The sequence below is a fragment of the Haemaphysalis longicornis genome, unplaced genomic scaffold (genome assembly GCF_048455015.1).
Source record: "Haemaphysalis longicornis isolate Haplotype H1 unplaced genomic scaffold, Haemaphysalis longicornis Haplotype H1 scaffold_6, whole genome shotgun sequence".
Lineage (NCBI taxonomy): Eukaryota > Metazoa > Arthropoda > Arachnida > Ixodida > Ixodidae > Haemaphysalis > Haemaphysalis longicornis.
In genome coordinates, this window is record NW_027526407.1 from 15,703,634 (window position 1) to 15,722,801 (window position 19,168).

Consider the following 19,168-nt stretch of genomic DNA (forward strand, 5'->3'; position numbering starts at 1 on the left):
TGGGAGGCGGCCCTGTCCGGCTGCTCGGACATAGAGTCTCAGCGGGCTCTCGTCCAGCGGGCATGGGCGGCTGCCTCGACCAATGTGAGATCGGACTGAGCAATACCACCCACGCAAGAGAGGCCTAACCGCCTCTCCCTCTCTTTAACTCTGTTTGCACATTATTAATGTTTTTCCTCCTCTCCTCCTCCGCCCGGGACGGGTGCTTTACAGCTGCTGGGATTCAAGGCCCAGAGTTGAGTGGGTCAGTATGGAAGGTGGCGGCCAACTACTACACCAGGATGGCCAGATCCTTCTTCGGTGAGGGAGTGCTGTATGTGTCCCCAATAGTCTTCCTATCGTGGTTGCACCTATCTAGTTTAGCCTCTAAGGTATCCGGGATGAAGATTACGTCCGGAGCAGGCTACACTCCACACCTGCATGGGTTGTTCTGGAGCAACGCTGTACCTTGTGTACGGTGCGTGATAACGCATACTGGTCAGCGCCTCTTCTTGCGGTGACGTTGCGCTCTTCGCCGCTCTAAGCGCTGGCTATATGCAGCAAATATCATGAATCTATTTTTCCGGCATTTTCACTTCGCTTCGAACAATTAGGATCATAATACGGGGGCGTCACCCCAGCTCGCGTCTCCCGAGTCTCGCTCCGATTCGGGCTTAATTCGGGCCTTCTGGAACAGCACCCTTGAAATAAATTTTGTGGAAGTTATTCATTGCTATGGGAAGGCACGTGTGTATATGTTAGATTTACTTGCAATCGCACATTTCCTGTGAGCAAGTTGTATTCAATCTCCTGGAAGTGTTAGGGAATCGGTGAATGCAAGAGAAGACTGGAAATAAAAAGACGAATGGGGAGTCTTTCCCGCACTGCTAATGCCAGAGTGGGTCCATTACATAAAAAAACAAAATGATAGCAAACAAATTTAGCGCAAAGGTTAGGAGCAATGCACAATTACTTATAGGCGAAGATAGAACGTAGCATACAGGCTTTTTCGCCGGAAATACAAAAATAATTGTTGAAACAAAATGAGTGCAGGCAAAAACGAGAACTGGTGCAACTCTACGCTGCGCCATTTTTGTGATTTATAGGAATAAAAATTCCTTCTAAACTATAACAAAGAGTGCTCACCAAAGTTACTAAAAAACTCCGCAGCAATCGTTCGCAACTACGAAACCTGCGCTCTCTACCTCTACAAATCTAATAGAAATCATTTGATGCCAAGGGGCTGGTTTAATGTTTTATGAAAAAGTTTTTTCCTTTGTGGAAATGTGCTGCTTTCGGGGAACTACTAAAATTAACTTTTAGGCAGAGGGAACAAATTCTACAATGGGCTACATTTTTAAATGTCATTATATATAGCCATTTGAGGGGAACTTTTGAAGGAATATGGATGCATACAAAAACATTTTGCATTCAGGAAAAATAATTTCGGCGGTGCTGTTCACGCACGCTCCACTCACAAAACCTTTTGAAGTTTTCAAGCTAGCGTTCACCCGACGATATAAAGTGGCAAGCATTAACAGACAACAGCAGTCTAGTGGGGTAGTTACTTATAAGTAGCGACAAGTATGCCGTTTATAGCAAACCTAATGTTCATTCTCCAACTTCTTGGCGATTTTCATGTTTTTATGCCCGTCTCAGCCATAAAAGGCAAGTAATACTTATTCTAACCTTCCCTATTACTCTTCACTATATTTAGTTCGAACAAGGGGAACTCCAGCTTCGTCCTTCGAGAATGTTTTCGTTATAATTTTGTAATTCGAGGTAGTACTTTTTCAAACAAAAAAAGGGAAACCGAAATTGTGGGGGCATGACCTGAGGGTACCTTTATTGTATTTGGGTTAAACGAGGCTCCGCCGCAAAAGCACTTTAGGCTGAGATAAAACGTCGAAAAATGAACTTCTTTCAGTTATATCAATGCAAACACCCACACTGTGCCTGAATGGTGAACATACGGCCAGAAGGTTGTGTCAAAACGTCATATACACGAACCACTATGAAAGCTACAGAGAACATTTGAACATTGTCCAGTAGCCGTAATATTATTACACTGAAACCTCGTTTTAACGTAACAGGATATAACGAATTAATGAATATAACGAAGAGAAGAAAATTCCTCGTTTCAACCTCAATAGAAAACCATGCACTTGAAACCTCGTCGTAACGAAATAAAAATCACCAGTCAATTGATATAACGAATCATATTACTCTCCCAAACACAGAAATCTTACTGCGGTGCGTTAAGTATTCCGCGGAGTTTGACAACACTCGCTCGGCGGGCTGTTTTAAAACTCCCGCGTCTAGGCCACGACCATGCGCAGTCATGCCACGTGCAGCCCAGCGAGCCTGCCTCCTCGCTCAACTAGCGTAGCGAAGCGAGCAAGTTGGCTCTCTAAACGCCGGTTGCGACGCGGTAACTACAGAGCAGCTTACCGATGATGCAGTTGTAGGATAGAAAAACTGGGCTTTGTCGAGAATGTCACCCAACAAACCGACTCAAGCAACGCCGAAGACGCCGTGGTCTACCATGCCCACGCGTTAGACTTGCCAACCTCGTCACGGGCAATCCATGTAGTCGACTGTCTACGATGCTTCTTCAGTGTCTTGGGCGGCAGATAAAAAGGCATCAACGTGGTGGCCACCACCGAAGAGGAATTGCTTCGCTTGCGAGGTCCCAAAGAAGCATCGCAGATTTTTTCACAGCTACGTCTAGCGGAAACTAACATAGGCAGTGCCGCAATTGAGCAAGCAAAATATTTGTGTTCTATTTATTTACGCCACGTGCGTGGTAGCTTAGTGGAACAGTGGGCCGCGAGGAGGTTTCCTTCTTTGCACGCCTATAGTTGTGCACCCTAGTGAGAATAAATTGCCGAAAACGTTTAATAAATGAAATAACTAAATAATGAATATAACTAAATAATTAGGGCTCCTCTGGAAATTCGTCATAAAAAACTTTGATACATGAAATTGGAACTGTCTCCCTATCTACGTCTCACGCAACGCTTCTGCGTTACATTATTTAACACATTCAAAATATGGTCAAATTTTGGTGGCTGTATTTTACGTTCCGAGAACGCTCTCCTAATACATTTTCCATGCCAATTTGTACATTGACCGGACCGACCATACGCCTCTTACCGTTAGGGTTGAAAGTACCAATGCTGTAGGTAGGAATAAAGGTCATTGCCGTTTTCTTTTGATGTAAGACGTACGTGCAGCACTGCACCCGTTTCCCAAACACACGCCGCTATGAGGCATATTGCAAAAAAGCGTATTGGCGTGTATTTTACGGTGCAGATTTTTAAAATAGTTATACACACCCGAGAGAGGCCTCCTGACGGCTTGGTTGGATTCATACTGGAAAGGTTTGGCGACTCGACTCTTTCGATTTAGTGACTGAGCTGGTCGGTTCCACCACCACTCCTAGTTTCCGGAGATTAATCAACAGCTCCGTCGTTGTAGTTCACCTCCACTGCCATAGCCAGTGCCAGTTTTTCAGCTCACGGGAAAAACATTTGCCGGATTTATACACACACACACATATATAAATATATATATATATATATATATATATATATATAAGGGTAGGCAATCAAGAAAGCCGAGGACAGCACAGGGGAACACATGGTAAGTCATTTGTTATCCTTGACATTGAGCACGTTTTTATTAAAAGGAAGTCGAGAAAAACATGCCGTCGTGTAGGAATCAAACTCACAACCTCCAGAACACGCGTCTAGTGCGACGACAACTATACTAAGAGCGGGGCTTTGCTCGTCTCCCCTTTCTCGTGTATTTATGTCAAGATAATTGTTTTCTGCGCTGGGAGTTGGTAGCCTGGGCCACTCCGACTACTCGGGGTGAAAGGCCGGGATCTTTTTTTAAACCCGCGGGCAATGGCTTGCGAACTAGCCGACGGGACGTAATCAGGGGTTTTTTCCTGGTTGGCAAGGATCGCAGGCCGCGATTAGCGACGCAAAGTCCGGTAGATCCCTGGCCAGTATAATCGCCGGCGGACGCGGTAGTTAGTGCAAGTGGCGCAAAGGTGGCCAGCCATTGGCACGTCGTAAAGCTGGCGGAGGCCATTCAGGCGAAGTTGCTCGGGTACCGCCAGAAGCAGGTCAGGTCCTTCAGACCGGCAGTTACGGCGGTATAGGATACCATACCGCAGCACTAACGCGTTCAGAGAAGGGTCCGCTGGGTCTGAGTGCAGACGGCCGATAATATGCCGTAACGCCGGATCACGGCTGTAAGGTCCACTTATGAGATTAGCGGCCAGGCGCCCGGGCTGCGCGTGAGAACCCGCCGCTCTGTCTAGCGACGTAGCACTGCCAACACTGCGCTGCAGTCGTCACCAATTCGTCATGGCGTGCACCGGAGACGGATTGTCTGGCCCACCGCATACCTCAAGGATAATCCCCCATTGAGAAAGCAAACAGCGCCGCCGGATTCTAGGAACGTCTGCTCGACACGCGGAGGTGGTGGGATTACCGGCGTCGGGACGAGCGCCACACGAGTGTCTATTGTTTACACGCCCCGTCAGCATGACACACAGTCGCGTCTTTCGCTCTCACCCCTCGGGGTCATACGCGCCTGCTGGCCCGCGGGCGGTCTGTTGACCCAGAGACGGCGGCGACTCATTGAATATTCCGTGGCGTGCTGAGTGACAGCTGTCTACGTGAATTTGGGCACTCCCATACGCGTGTACGAACGCTACAGGGGCGTTCTCGAGAGAGGGTGATCTCGAGGTCTTATTAGGCCGAACTTGGACGTTGGAAATCGTTCTTGTCTGAGTGCTGAGCTGGCAGTTCCCGGCGGGACAAGGAGTCTCGACCGTTAAAGCTGGTTGGGATTTGTGAGCCCCCTAGTCGAGGTTAAGATCGCGTTGGAGGTTTAGGGTGCAGCGTCGCACCGGGCAACTAACGGATCTTGCGGCGAGACAGAGTCTCGGCCGTCGTTTCTCGAGCGGTTTGTGTACGCTCCGAGGATAGGAGAGTTAGACGAAGTTGAGAAGCTCGAGTGATTTGTCCGCACTTGGAGCTAGCGTCTAGCTGAAGTTGGAAGTTTTTCTTTTCATTACTCATGTACCCAGTTTTCCTACTGTAAATAGCGGTATATAAACTCTTCATTTCGCGTAATCAACCCCCACGCCTCGAGTTCGTCTATTCGACCGCCGTCTCCAAGTGCTTCAACACCATCGCCCAGCCAGCCTCCTCCCAAATCAACAACCTGATCGACACGGGACTTCGGGGAAACGATCTTTACTGGCACAGCCGACAAGATTTGGCAGAAGAGAACACCAGGTCACATCCAAGGGCAGCAAGCGGACGCAAGCCCGTCTTCATCGGCACCAGCCGAGCTCCGCGCGGAGTGGAGCGGCAGAGCCAAGCCAGCGCACGGGGCCAACGACGCGGGGGCCGACCACCGAAGGTGCGGGTGAGTGGGATTTCTTGCGCTTCGTTGTGGCGGTGTAGGCTGAGTCTTGGGTTGCATGGTAGTCACACGGAGCATGCTGGCGAACATAGCGGCAGGAGGGGTGGTCCAAGCGGAGACCGAAGCAATGATTATTAGACGAGTGAAGTTGGAGTTTCAGGAGCGAGAGAGAAAGGCGGCGGAGCGAGAGAGAAAGGAAGCGCGCGAAGCGGAGGAGCCAGAGAGAAGAGAGGCGCGAGAATTTAAGGAGCGCAAGCAAAAGCTGAAGCTTGAATCTGAAGAGCGGTTGCGAACGTATGAGTTGGAGCTGGACCGGAGAAGGCAGACGTCCTTGCGCTCGGACACTCGCGAGCAGAAACAATGGGGCACAGACCCAGCTAGTTGTATAGCGACCGCGAAGTTGAATGGTTCCGGCCAGTGTTCAGAAGTTGAACATTGCGATGAGAAAGTAAGCAGCCGTGACTCCGTACACGAGGCTAGCATTTCCACTGGTGTCGAACGCGTGGAGACGGACATTGGGATGAGGAACGACGAAATAAGCGCGTCTGGGGATACCGTAGAGCGGTGTAATGAAGTGATGCTCGAACATGACGAGCGGCCTCGCAGGCAAAGTTTGGGGATGGAGCTGCAGCGCATAAGGCAGAACCCGTCGAACAGGCCCAGTTATGCACTGGCAGCAGAGTTGAATAGGGCAAGCTCGTACTTCAACGCGAAGCCGCGCGAGAACGAGATAAGCAGCCGTGGCTGCGCACAGTTGGCGAGCGGCTCAGCCGAGAACAGCTGCATCGAAAGGGAAGCGAGCGTGAGGAATGTTCCATCGAGCGCGGAGTCAAAGGGTAGCCCCGTTGTTGCGGGTGTAGAGCCGCAGGCTGTTTTTTACCGGACACTGCGTTAATGCATGCTGAACTTGCTGGCACGGGCAGTACCCAAATTCTAATCGGTGGAGCGGAGGAGACTGGAGTCGCGCTGGAAAGTCTTGGGGCCCGCCGCGCTCCCAATTACGCTCGAAAGTTGCACGAGAAAGCGAACTCCGTGTCGGGCGTTCAGGAGCTCGCCCAGAAGAGAAAGGAGATAGAAGACGAGAAAGCATGTGACGAGACGGAGCAAAAAAGAGACAGAGTAGACGATCAGGCTGAGGAAAAGCAGGAGTTAAAGGCGGATAAGGGAGCTGAGAAGGTAGACTGGGTTCAACATGTAGAAAATGGAAAAAAGAAGTGAGACAGAACGCGAGAAGACGGAGGATGAGGAGCTCAGAACGTTTGAAGAGGGTAGGAACGATACGGAGATGTCGCGTGGGTGTGGTAGTCTTGATGGTGAGGGTGTAACCGAGGAGGCCGATGGAGAACACGAAAACGCATGCGTGGAGACTGCGAAACCAACAATGAGAGCTCCCGAGGAGGCGCCGAAGGAGAGGGAAAAACCATGTGAGGAGGCAGGTACAGTTGAAACAGAGGAACGAGACGCAATTGGCGATGTCGCGAAACCGGTGTCTGAGATAGAGCTTCGTAGCTTTAGTGTTGATTGCGGCCATTACCGAGATTTAGTCGGGAGCCGCGCTGGAAGGGCTGACGCACGGGGTTCCGTGACCTGGCCGTGTGTCACAGGCCCGAGCTCTGAGTTGTGGAAGGATGAGTGCGTGCTGGAACGGCTGAAAAACTGTCTTGGTCAGGCCACTGCTCAGAATGCACCTAGCGTGCACGAGCGGTTTTTGGTAGTGACAGGTGCGTGTGAGGTTGTTGTTGTGGGGCAGTCTGTGCGTAAGGGAAAGAATGATCCCGAGAAGGTCGTCGCGTTCGCGGGCCGCCATTACGCTCCAGCATCAACCCTGCGCTCACGCTGCCAGCGCGCAGCATTGCCTTACGTTAGGGCATTGGAGAGGCATGGCCACTTGGCCTATGGGGCAACAAACGGGGTCGCATTTTGTAATACCACTCCGTCTTCCCCGAAGTTGTGTTCGCCTCATGGGGCAAACTTGTCGAGACTTCCGTTGATATTGCAACGCTACGCGGTCCGGACCATCTGCAGAGGGGGCTGGAAGTACGCGAATGCACTCCCCTGCCTCCAGATTGTTGCTTGGGGAGGCTAGTATTGAATCGCCTCCGAGCCTTAACACCGCCACGACGGACGTGAACGTTCACGTTCACCCGTCCTATTTCGTTGTGGTGTCTGTGTGTGTGGGTGTGCCGTGGTTGTGTGCGACGAGATGCCTTGGGTGCTCGATCCGTGCACCGAATTGACCGATCGGCACACCGAACCGAACTTTCTGTGCACCGCAAGTGAGCGAAAGCACAGCCGAACATTCTTGAAGCAACGTTATCAGGCTACGCCGTCAAGGAGGACATTTGCGCGCGTGCGCATAGTGGCAATGCAAACGTTCTTAAGGTTTTATTTTTGTTGACTGCAAAATTGCCCGTGTTCTTTGCCAGTCCTTATTCCTTTTGTTCTTGTTGTCGAGTGCCGGAATGTGTATGCGTGTTTGCACTGATAGCGCGCATCAGTGTTATAGGTAGAGCTGGCTCGTTGTTCGTGGCGTTTACGCGCCCCGGAGACACGAGCAAATTTCTTTTTACCCGCACTTTGTTTTTACCATTTTTTTTTCGTTGTGTTTCCGGTTTGCTAGAGTATTCCGTCTCTGTTGAACGGCTTGTGAATGGTTGTGTTTGTAGTTTAGGCGAGAGAGAGTTCGGTTCAGCTGCAGAAATAGAAAGGGGCTCATTTGTGGTTATACCTAGCTCCTTCCACGTGTTTTTTTTTGTTTGTCCCGCTGTTATTGCTGAAGGGGAGATGAAACAAGTGGCCCTTTTAAATTCTTTTCGGATTGACTGAACCAAGAGGACCAGTAACCCTTTTAAAGGGGGGAGTTGTTAGGTCCACTTATGAGACTAGCGGCCACACGCACGGGTTGCGCGTGAGAACCCGCCGCTCTGTCTAGCGACGTAGCACTGCCAACACTGTGCTGCAGTCGTCGCCAATTCGTCACGGCGACCACAGGAGACGAATTGTCTGGCCCACCACATACCTCAAGGATAATCCCCCATTGAGAAAGCAGACAGCATTGCCGGATTCCAGGAACGTCTGCTCGACGCGCGGAGGTGGTGGGATGACCGGCGTCGGGACGAGCGCCGCACGAGTGTCTATTGTTTACACGCCCGGTCAGCATGACGCACAGTCGCGTCTTTCGCTCGAGGTCGTACCCCTCGGGGTCGTACGCGCCTGCTGGACCGCGGGTGGTTCGTTGACCCAGAGATGGCGGCGACTCATTGAATATTCCGTGGCGTGCTGAGTGACAGCTGTCTACGTGAATTTGGGCACTCCCATACGCGTGTATGAACGCTACAGGGGCGTTCCCGAGAGAGCGTGATCTCGAGGTTTTATAAGGCCGAACTTGGGCGTTGGAAATCGCTCTTGTCTGAGCGCTGAGCTGGCAGTTCCCGGCGGTACCAAGAGTCTCGACCATTAAAGCTAGGTTGGGATTTTTGAACCCCCTAGTCGAGGTTAAGATCGCGTTGGAGGTTTAGGGTGCAGCGCCGCACCGGGCAACTAGACGGATCTTGCGGCGAGACAGAGTCTCGGCCGTCGTTTCTCGAGCGGTTTGTGTAAGCTCCGAGGATAGGAGAGTTAGACGAAGTTGAGAAGCTCGAGTGATTTGTGCGCACTTGGAGTTAGCGTCTAGCTGAAGTTGAAAGTTTTTCTTTTCATTACTCATGTACCCAGTTTTCCTACTGTAAATAGCTGTATATAAACTCTTCGTTCCGCTCAATCAACCCCAACGCCTCGAGTTCGTCAATTCGACCGTCGTCTCCAAGAGCTTCAACACCATCGCCCTGCCAGCCTCCTGCCAAATCAACCGAAGCCCGGGCGATTGGGTTCCTGATCGACACAGGACTTCGGGGAAACGATCTTTACTACGGCGCTAGTGGTAACCAATGTTTTGAAGCCAGGCAACGAAAAGACGCAAATGTCTGCGCCGTGCTCGGGAGTGTGAGGCTCTTCGACGGGATTACGAGATAAACAGTCGGCATCTCTGTGCAGTTTACCGGAATTCTTGGAAACCTAATAATCATAGTCTTAGAGTTATAGACCCCAGCGAGCAAGCCGACCTGTTGGACCTTTCAGAGAAGAAAGCGAGCACAAGCCGTGGTGGTCGGATACAACGGTAAACTGCCTGCCGTACAGGTATGGCCTGAATTTGCCGATTGCCCACACAAAAGCAAGGCATTCGCGATCGGTTATAGAGTAGTTGCGCTCGGATGGAAACAAAAGATGGTTTGCGGAAGCTATCACACGGTCGAGGCGTGCCTGTGCTTGTGCCAACACCACTCCTGTTTCATGGTCGCTGGCGTCTCTGCGGATTTGCGTCGGAGCAGAGCTGTCAGAGTGTGCCAGGATTCGGGGTTCGATAGATGGCGGATGAGCGCGGAAAAATCCGAAGCTTTCGTTTGGCCCCTAGCGAACGCTGCTTCTTAATAATTAAGATCAAGGAGGGAGCGAGTGATGGTAGCAAAAACCACGACAAAACGGCGGAAGTACAGACATAGCCCTATTAAGCTGCGCCGGTATCAACTGAACACGGAATGGGGAAGTCTTTGACGGCGCGTATCTTCCCGGAATCGGGTTGAACACAGGTTGAGTCGACTAGGTGAACGAGAATCTTAATTGGGCGGCATCCGAAATGGCATTTTGTGGGATTGAGTTGCAGACCGTCTCTGCCAAAAAACCCCAGAATGTCGGAGAGACGTTGCAGGTGAGTCTCAAATGTGGGTGAACAGGCAACGGCGTCGTCCAGGTTACAAAGACAGGTTGCCTACTTGAATCCGCGAAGAAGAGAGTCCGTCATCCTTTTTTATGTGTGAAGTGCGTTACAAAGACCGAATGGCATGACTTTGAATTGGTACAAACTGTCAGGCGTTACGAAAACAGTTTTTTCTCTATCTTTCTCAACAGCCCTTTGCTAGTATCCAGACCGCAAATCAATGGATGAAAAGTAGGAGGCACCATGTAGGCTGTCGAAGGCGACATCAATTCGGAGGGAGCGGGAATACATCTGTAGCGCCCTTTTGTCAGCGCTCTTATCCGGCGCCAAGGTGCTGGCTATTAAAGACGACGACAAGAAAGAGACGAGCTGCGCGTGCTGGGTGCATGAGCACGCACTGGCAGTTCGATTCCAAAAGCCTGCCACGCTGGTACTCTCTCTCTTGCGCTGCACTGCTACCCCGCGGTTCCCGACAGTGGTGACCCGGACGTGACCTGTAAAGGCCCCTCTTACTCTCTCCTACGACGGGCCGTACCGTGTCCTTAACAAGACCCAGAAGTCCGCCACCATACTGTTGAATGGCCGAGAAGTCGTCTCGTTGGACCCCCTCAAACCGGCCTACCTCGAGACGCCACCCAACGAACTCCGCTCAGACATCACAGGCATAAACACTCAACTCCTCGCCCCCAAATCCAATGCTCATCTGCCTCGCCGTCACGTCAGGTTCGACATTCCGTCTGGGCGGGGGGCCCTGTAGCGCCCTTTTGTCAGCGCTCTTATCCGGAGCCAAGGTGCTGGCTATTAAAGACGACGACAATAAAGAGACGAGCTGCGCGTGCTGGGTGCATGAGCACGCACTGGCAGTTCGATTCCAAAAGCCTGCCACGCTGGTACTCTCTCTCTTGCGCTGCACTGCTACCCCGCGGTTCCCGACACATCTTTCTTGGTAGTTTTGTTCAAGTGTCAGTAGCCAACACAAAAGTGCTCTGAGCCATCCTTCTTTTTCACGAAAACGATGGGCAACGCCGATGGGCTAGAGCAGGGTTCAGTAACATTCCTTCTGAGAATTTTGTTGACTTCCCGCTGAATGTCACCTTGTTCGGTCTGAGCCAGGCGGTATGAGTGTAGGCGTATAGGACTGGCATCGCCGGTATTGATATGATTCGTCACAACAAAGGTCTGACCTAATTGGCTGCAGTCGAAGTAAACAATGTCTCGATGGCTGGCAAGAAGGCAGCGGAGCTCGTAAGCTTGCTGCGCTGGAAGGCCCGGGGAAATCATTGTTACAAACGCGTCTAATTTTGCGAGGTTGTGGTAGTTTGCTTTGTGAACTTTGGCCGTGTCAAGGGCCATGGCAGAAATCTCGCATGGTGAAAGCAGGACAAGCGATATTCCATGCGGAAGGACTTGAGTCGCAAGTCTGAAATTCAGTAACGGCTGTGTGACCCGATTCTAGGCAACCGTTATGACCGAAACCGGAAGAGCCACGTAGTGATCTATAAACATGTGAATAACCGGTGAAAAGATGTAATCACCATCCGGCATGGGTGGAGATGAGGTCAGCAGAAGGTAGGTCACTGCCTTTGGGGCCAGTCGAATGTGCTCGGTGGAATGAAGCCGGGGCTGAGGTTCGACATCAGTAGCAAGGGGGGTCGGTATCTCGAGACGAAGAACACCCAAGGCGCAATCGATTTACGCTGCGTGTTCCGCCAGAAAGTCCAGGCCAATAATAACGTGATGAGGGTAAGTGCCGAGGACCGCAAACATAACAGTGATTCCGTGGCCGGCCAGTCCAATCCGCGCAGTAAACACTATGGCTACGGAGGTCATCCCCACCATCGGCAACTCTCGGAACACGGGACGTGGCAGGTTTTTGGACTTTCCGTAGGCGGCGGCGAATGAATGAGCTCATGACGGACAACTACGCACCTGTATCGACTGAAGCAGTTACCTGCACACTATCGATATGAAGGTCTATTAAAATGTGCTTCCCAGAACTGGGAGGTAGAGCGTTTTGGGGCCAGGCCGGAAATGCAACATCACCTCTAGGAGCTGCACTGCGTAGTTTTATGAGGAGCACCGGGTGGTAGGGTCGGGCATCGGGGAAGAGCGGCAAGGTTGCGGCGATCGTGACTGGCAACGTGGGGAGAGGGTGAGTGGTTGAACCGGGTGTGCACAGGGTCTGCATTCCAGTGTCTTGTATCCGAGCTTGAAGGAGTACAGCGCTTCGCATCCGGAGTGTAGCCGCAGAAGAAAGACCAAGAGCCGTAATCAGGTGACGCATTCGGGGAGGGCGGACTCTAGCGATTCCTACATTAACGAGCGATGTGGGCAACATGGAAACAGTTAAAGCAAATTGGTCTGTCGTCAGGCGTTCATTCTACATTCAGCAAGATTGCGCCGTCGGTTAGCAAAAGGCGCTCGGGGGTTTATCTGCGTGGTCGGCCGAAATTGTTGGGTAAATGGAGGATGGAGTTGCCCGATACTACAGACTTGATGAAGGCCCATCTTTGCCATTTCTTCGCTAACGATGGCCTGGATTACAGAGATCGTAGGGAGTTGGCAGCGATCATCTGCGCATGGCAGTGAGGGTGTCGGGACCATAGCTTCCATTTCCCGACACATGATTCTGGTGATATGCGCTGACGGGGCGACAGGGTCCGGATTGCGTTGAACAGGAGCGGCGAGAAGGAGGTCATCGCAGGAAGACGTCACAGCAGTGTGCGGCAACCGGGACGATTTGTGAGCTATACGCCGTCCCTTGGCTTGCTCAAATCACGGGCTTGATGATGGAATGAACGTTGGTGCAATCCTTACAAATTAGCAGGTGAAAGGCGTCGCCAGTGATGCCCTTGAGGATATGGCCAACCTTGTCCGTTTCCGACATTCCTACGTCATCTTTGGAGCATGTGGCTGAAACGCCGTAGATGTTCATGACGCAACATTGAGTAGATGCTTGAGCACGTGTTGAGAGCTCTTGCTTTAACGCTAGCAGGCGACCAATGGGCCTGCCGAACACCTCTCGAAGCTCTTCTTTGAAAACATCCCAACTTGTTAGTCTACTTTCTTTGGTTTCAAACTATTTCTGAGCCTTTAGTTTGAGGCAAAAAGCAACGTTGGCAAGCTTGAGCGTGTCGTCCCATCTGTTGTGAGCACTCACATCTTTGAACATGCTCAGCCAATCTTCTACATGAGTGTCATCTGTACCAGTGAAGAAGCCCGTGTTCCTAGGGTGGGACACAACGATGAGTGGCGAAGGGGATCCAGGCTCATTGCAAGGCATCGTGTGGTCAGGAGCGTTGCGCCCACTCCAAAGATCCATATTGGGATGAAGCCTCGCTGGAAAGAGGTCTAGGGAATAGGAAGTCCATCACCTCTACCAAAGGTGTCACATGACAACGAAGAGATAGAATGTCGGAAGCGGTGTATTTACAAAGCAGACACCATAGTCACTAGCACAAATGCAAAATATGGCACGCAGCCTGTCCAGCGTGAACTCGGACTCCGTCTGCCTTCACTTCTTTCGGTGGGTCATTGACCAGCGTCTTTCAAACGGAGCGTATACACGGATATGAAAGATTGGCCACAAGGATATGCGATTAGGCTTCGTGTAAGTTCCTTGGAAAGCTTGCCAAAGGCGGTGATTGTTAATATATATATATATACATATATACAGAAAGAAATGCCAGCAGTCTACGACGCCAAAGAAGGCATAGGGGAATGGTTACACTGTTTTTTGACGGTTATTGAAGTTATATTTTTATTAATTTAGGTAGAAAGAAAGAAAGAAAGAAAGAAAGGAAGAAAGAAAAACACGCGCCCAGAGTGCGGACCGATCCCACGCCTTTCGAAAGGCGTGGGATCGGTCCCCACTCTTGGCGCGTGTTTTTCTTTCTTTCTTTCTTTCTTTCTTTCTTTCTGTGATTCTGTCTTTCTTTATCTCTACTTAAATTAATGAAAAATATACCTCAACTAACGGTCAAAAAATAGTCTAACCATTCCCCTATGCCTTCTTTGGCGTTGTAGACTGGTGGCATTTCTTGCTGTATTTACTAACGAGCCCCTCATTTCCAATTCATATATATATATATATATATATATATATAAGAGAAGAAAAACTTCGAACAAGGTAAAAGCACGATTGTGGCCTACGTTTCAGCAAACTTGTTCGAAGTTTTTCTTCTCTTGTGTTCTCTACCATCTTCAAAGTTCTACTACTCCCTAAATATATATATATACATATATATATATATATATATATATATATATATATATATATATATATATATATATATATATATATATATATATATATATATATATATATATATTTATCGTATTTACCCGATTCTAACGCGCACTTTTTTACCGAAATAATAGGCCTAAAAATCGCGTGCGCGTTAGCATCGGACACAAACCCGAAACTGCCGGAACAGCGGAAATTTCGTCCTACCCATCGCCAGCGCCATCTCAAGATGTCGCCAAAGCATTTAGCAACGATTTTTCGGACGCAGCAAGCCTAGGCGCCTAGGCTTTTCTATCGGCGTTCACACAAATCGTCAAATAGTTTCACTTGCGCGCTCGATAACAGCAATGGCAGTAGTGGCTCCCACGCGTTCAAAACGAGCGGTCGGCTGAAGCGTGCACCTCTGGAGAAACTCTAGGGATGGGCGTGCGAGGCGTGGGCCACGATCCCATCGACCATGGTTGAACGTTCATTCAGAAGTGTGGCATCGCGAACGCGCTTGACAGCACCGAGGACGAGATGTTGTGGTCAGCGGGAAGCGACGAGGAGTGAGATGAGTGAGATTACTTCGGCAAATAAATCGCCCGTTTCTTTCGCATTCGTTTGTCTGGGACACAAAGTCCCCTGCTCGTTACAATCGGAGCTGCAAGTTTTTTCGGTTTTTTTGTCAGGAAAATCGGGTGCGCGTTAGAATCGGGTGAATACGGTATGTTTTTATATATATATTTACATATATATATATATAGATATATATCTATACATTTCTATAGGTTAAGTAGAGACAGAGACACACGACAAAAACAGGACAACTAAAAGTTTACTGTTGTGTTAAGAAGAGGACTTAATTCCTTCAGAGTCCTGAAACGTAAGTAAATTTTTATTTTTAAAGTCGTTTTCGTGTGTCTCTGTCTCTACTTATCCTACTTTCTCGCGCTCTGTATGAGTTTTCATGTTTCCAGTATATATATATATCATATTTCCTATATTTCCTCATTTCCTATTGTGATATTAGCTACATGCATAGCGAGGGCCTCTGTTCTGGCAGTCTTGGTGCTATAGAAAGCTTAAGAGTGATAAACGCTGGTTGATAACTCTGAACCTGTCGTAGACACTCGAGATCACGGCCCGGGGGTTAAAAAGAAGGTCCCCTTACCCCGAGTAGTCCGAGTGGCGCTGACTACAACCCCCACGTTAAGGAAACAAAAAATACCTTGACATAAGTACCCGAGAAAGCGGTGGGGAAACAGCCCCGCCGGTAGCGTAGTGGTCATCGCACCAGATGCGTATTCTGGAGGTCTTTGGTTCGGTTCCCACCCAGCGGACATTTTTTCACTACTTTCTTTCTCGCCTAAAAAAATTCTTCATCGGTTTCTATGACCTACCGCATTCTCCCCTTTGCTTTCAGTGGTTTTCTTGACTGCGAACCCTATTTCTGCCTTAATTCAACGAGCCCCTCATTTCCTATTCTGATTCGCTACATGCATAGCGAGGACCTTTGTTCCGTCATTCTTGGTGCCATAGGTAGTTTAAGAGGGTTCAACGCTGGTCGACCACCCACGACATTTTGTGGACACTCGAATCACGGCCCGGGGGTTAAAAAGAAGGTCTCCTTCACCCGAGTAGTCCGAGTGGCTCTGGCCACCACTCCCAAGTGCAGGAAACAAAAAATACCTTCACATAAGTACCCGAGAAAGTGGTGGGGAAACAGCCCCGCCGGGGGCGTAGTGGTCATCGCACCAGACGCGTATTCTGGAGGTCATGGGTTCGGTCCCCACCCGGCGGGCATTTTTTCACCACTTTCTTTCTGTATCAAAAAATTCTTAATCTTTTTCTATGACCTACCGCGTTCTCTCCTTTGCTTTCCGAGGTTTTCTTGACTGCAAATCCTTATTTCTGCCTTAATTCAATGAGCCACCCATTTCCTATTTTGATTCGCTACATGCAAAGCGAGGGCCTTTGTTCCGGCATTCTTGGTGCCATAGGTAGTTTAAAAGGGTTCAACGCTGGTCGACCACCCTCGACATTTTGTGGACACTCGAATGAAGGCCCAGGGGTTAAAAAGAAGGTCTTCTTCACCCCGAGTAGTCCGAGTGGAACTGGCTGCTCTGCCCCCCCCCTCCCCCACTTGCAGGAAACAAGAAATACCACAACCTAAATACCCAAGAAAGTGGTGGGCAAACAGCACCACCAGTAGAGTAGTGGTCATCGCACCAGACGCGTATTCTGGAGGTCTAGGGTTCGGTTCCCACCCGGCGGCCATTTTTTCACCACTTTCTTTCTGTCTCTAAAAATTCTTCATCTCTTTCTATTACCTACCGCATTCTCCCCTTTGCTTTCCGAGGTTTTCTTGACTGCGAACCCTTATTTCTGGCTTTTTTCAACGAGCCCCTCATTTGCTGTTCTGATTCGCTACATGCATAGCGAGGGCCTTTGTTCTGGCAGTCTTAGTGCCATAGGAAGCTTAAGAGAGTTCAACGCCAGTCGACCACTCTGGACATGTCGTAGACACTTGAGTCACGGCCCGGTGGTTAAAAAAAGGTCCCCTTCACCCGAGTAGCCCGAGTGGCGTAGGCTACCACCCCCAAATGCAGGAAACAAAAATACCTTAACATAAATACCCGAGGAAGTGGTGGGGAAACAGCTCCGCCGGTAGCATAGTGGTCATCATCGCACCAGACTCGTATTCTGGAGGTCGTGGGTTCAGTTCCCACCTGGCGGGAATTTTTTCACCAATTTCTTTTCGACTAAAAAAATTCTTCATCTCTTTCTATGACCCACCACAACCTCCCCTTTGCTTTCCGAGGTTTTCTTGACTGCCAACCCTTACTTTGTGTTTATTTCACGGAGCCCCTCATTTTCCCATTTTCTGATTCGCTACATGCTTAGCGAGGGCCTCTGTTCTGGCAGTCTTGGTGCCAAAGGGAGCTTAAGAGGGTTCAACGCTGGTCGACCACTCTCGACATGTCGTAGACACTCGAGTCACGGCCCGGGGGTTAAAAAGAAGGTCCCCTTCACCCCGAGTAGTCCGAGTGGCGCTGGCTACCACCCCCAAGTGCAGGAAACAAAAATACTTTAACATAAATACCCGAGAAAGTGCTGGGGAAACAGCCTTGCCGGTAGCGTAGTGGTTATCGCAACAGACCGGTATTCTGGAGGTCGTGGGTTCGGATCCCACCCGGCGGGCATTTTTTCACCACTTTCTTTTCGACTAAAAAAATTCTTCATCTCTTTCTATGACCCACCACAACCTCCCCTTTGCTTTCCGAGGTTTTCTTGACTGCCAACCCTTACTTTGTGTTTATTTCACGGAGCCCCTCATTTTCCCATTTTCTGATTCGCTACATGCTTAGCGAGGGCCTCTGTTCTGGCAGTCTTGGTGCCAAAGGGAGCTTAAGAGGGTTCAACGCTGGTCGACCACTCTCGACATGTCGTAGACACTCGAGTCACGGCCCGGGGGTTAAAAAGAAGGTCCCCTTCACCCCGAGTAGTCCGAGTGGCGCTGGCTACCACCCCCAAGTGCAGGAAACAAAAATACTTTAACATAAATACCCGAGAAAGTGCTGGGGAAACAGCCCCGCCGGTAGCGTAGTGGTTATCGCACCAGACCGGTATTCTGGAGGTCGTGGGTTCGGATCCCACCCGGCGGGCATTTTTTCACCACTTTCTTTTCGACTAAAAAAATTCTTCATCTCTTTCTATGACCCACCACAACCTCCCCTTTGCTTTCCGAGGTTTTCTTGACTGCCAACCCTTACTTTGTGTTTATTTCACGGAGCCCCTCATTTTGCCATTTTCTGATTCACTACATGCTTAGCGAGGGCCTCTGTTCTGGCAGTCTTGGTGCCAAAGGGAGCTTAAGAGGGTTCAACGCTGGTCGACCACTCTCGACATGTCGTAGACACTCGAGTCACGGCCCGGGGGTTAAAAAGAAGGTCCCCTTCACCCCGAGTAGTCCGAGTGGCGCTGGCTACCACCCCCAAGTGCAGGAAACAAAAATACTTTGACATAAATACCCGAGAAAGTGCTGGGGAAACAGCCCCGCCGGTAGCGTAGTGGTTATCGCACCAGACCGGTATTCTGGAGGTCGTGGGTTCGGATCCCACCCGGCGGGCATTTTTTCACCACTTTCTTTTCGACTAAAAAAATTCTTCATCTCTTTCTATGACCCACCACAACCTCCCCTTTGCTTTCCGAGGTTTTCTTGACTGCCAACCCTTACTTTGTGTTTATTTCACGGAGCCCCTCATTTTCCCATTTTCTGATTCGCTATATATATATATATAAGGTTAGTTGAGACAGAGACACACGAGAAGGACATTGAAAATAAAAATAAACGTTTACTGACGTTTCAGGGAGAGGGCTACTCTGAAGAAAGGGTGTCCTCTCCCTGAAACGTCAGTAAACTTTTATTTTTATTTTCAATGTCCTTCTCGTGTGTCTCTGTCTCTACTAACCTTATTTTTTCGTGCTCTGTGTAAGTTTTTGATTCCAGGCTATATATATATATATATATATATATATATAAGGAAGAGGAAAACGTCGACGGAGGAGAGCCAGGCAGCAGAGAGAGGAGGAGAGATTGGAGGTGAAAGGATGAGAACCGACCTGTTGTTTTTCTACGTAGTGAATTGGACCCAATAAAGGGGACGTTACATTTGGCGCAGTCGACTATTCCATACAAAGTGGTTGTTGTTCAAGCTGACCCAGCGTGAAGATGGTCGTCTGGTGGTCAGTACACGTGA

General features: G+C 49.8%; 1 protein-coding gene and 1 non-coding gene across 2 annotated transcripts in view; both read left to right on the forward strand.

Moving 5' to 3' along the window:
• Nucleotides 1–1,565: 1,565 nt before the first annotated feature.
• Nucleotides 1,566–19,168, forward strand: part of LOC144141411 (venom metalloproteinase antarease TserMP_A-like) — a 74,355-nt gene continuing 56,752 nt past the window's right edge. The window contains exon 1 of the mRNA XM_077672982.1: nucleotides 1,566–1,647. Within this exon, the coding sequence (XP_077529108.1) occupies nucleotides 1,566–1,647 (82 nt within the window). The remainder of the gene's footprint in view (nucleotides 1,648–19,168) is intronic.
• On the forward strand, nucleotides 17,070–17,145 carry Trnat-cgu (transfer RNA threonine (anticodon CGU)). The gene has a single exon. It is a non-coding gene; the product is annotated as a tRNA-Thr (tRNA).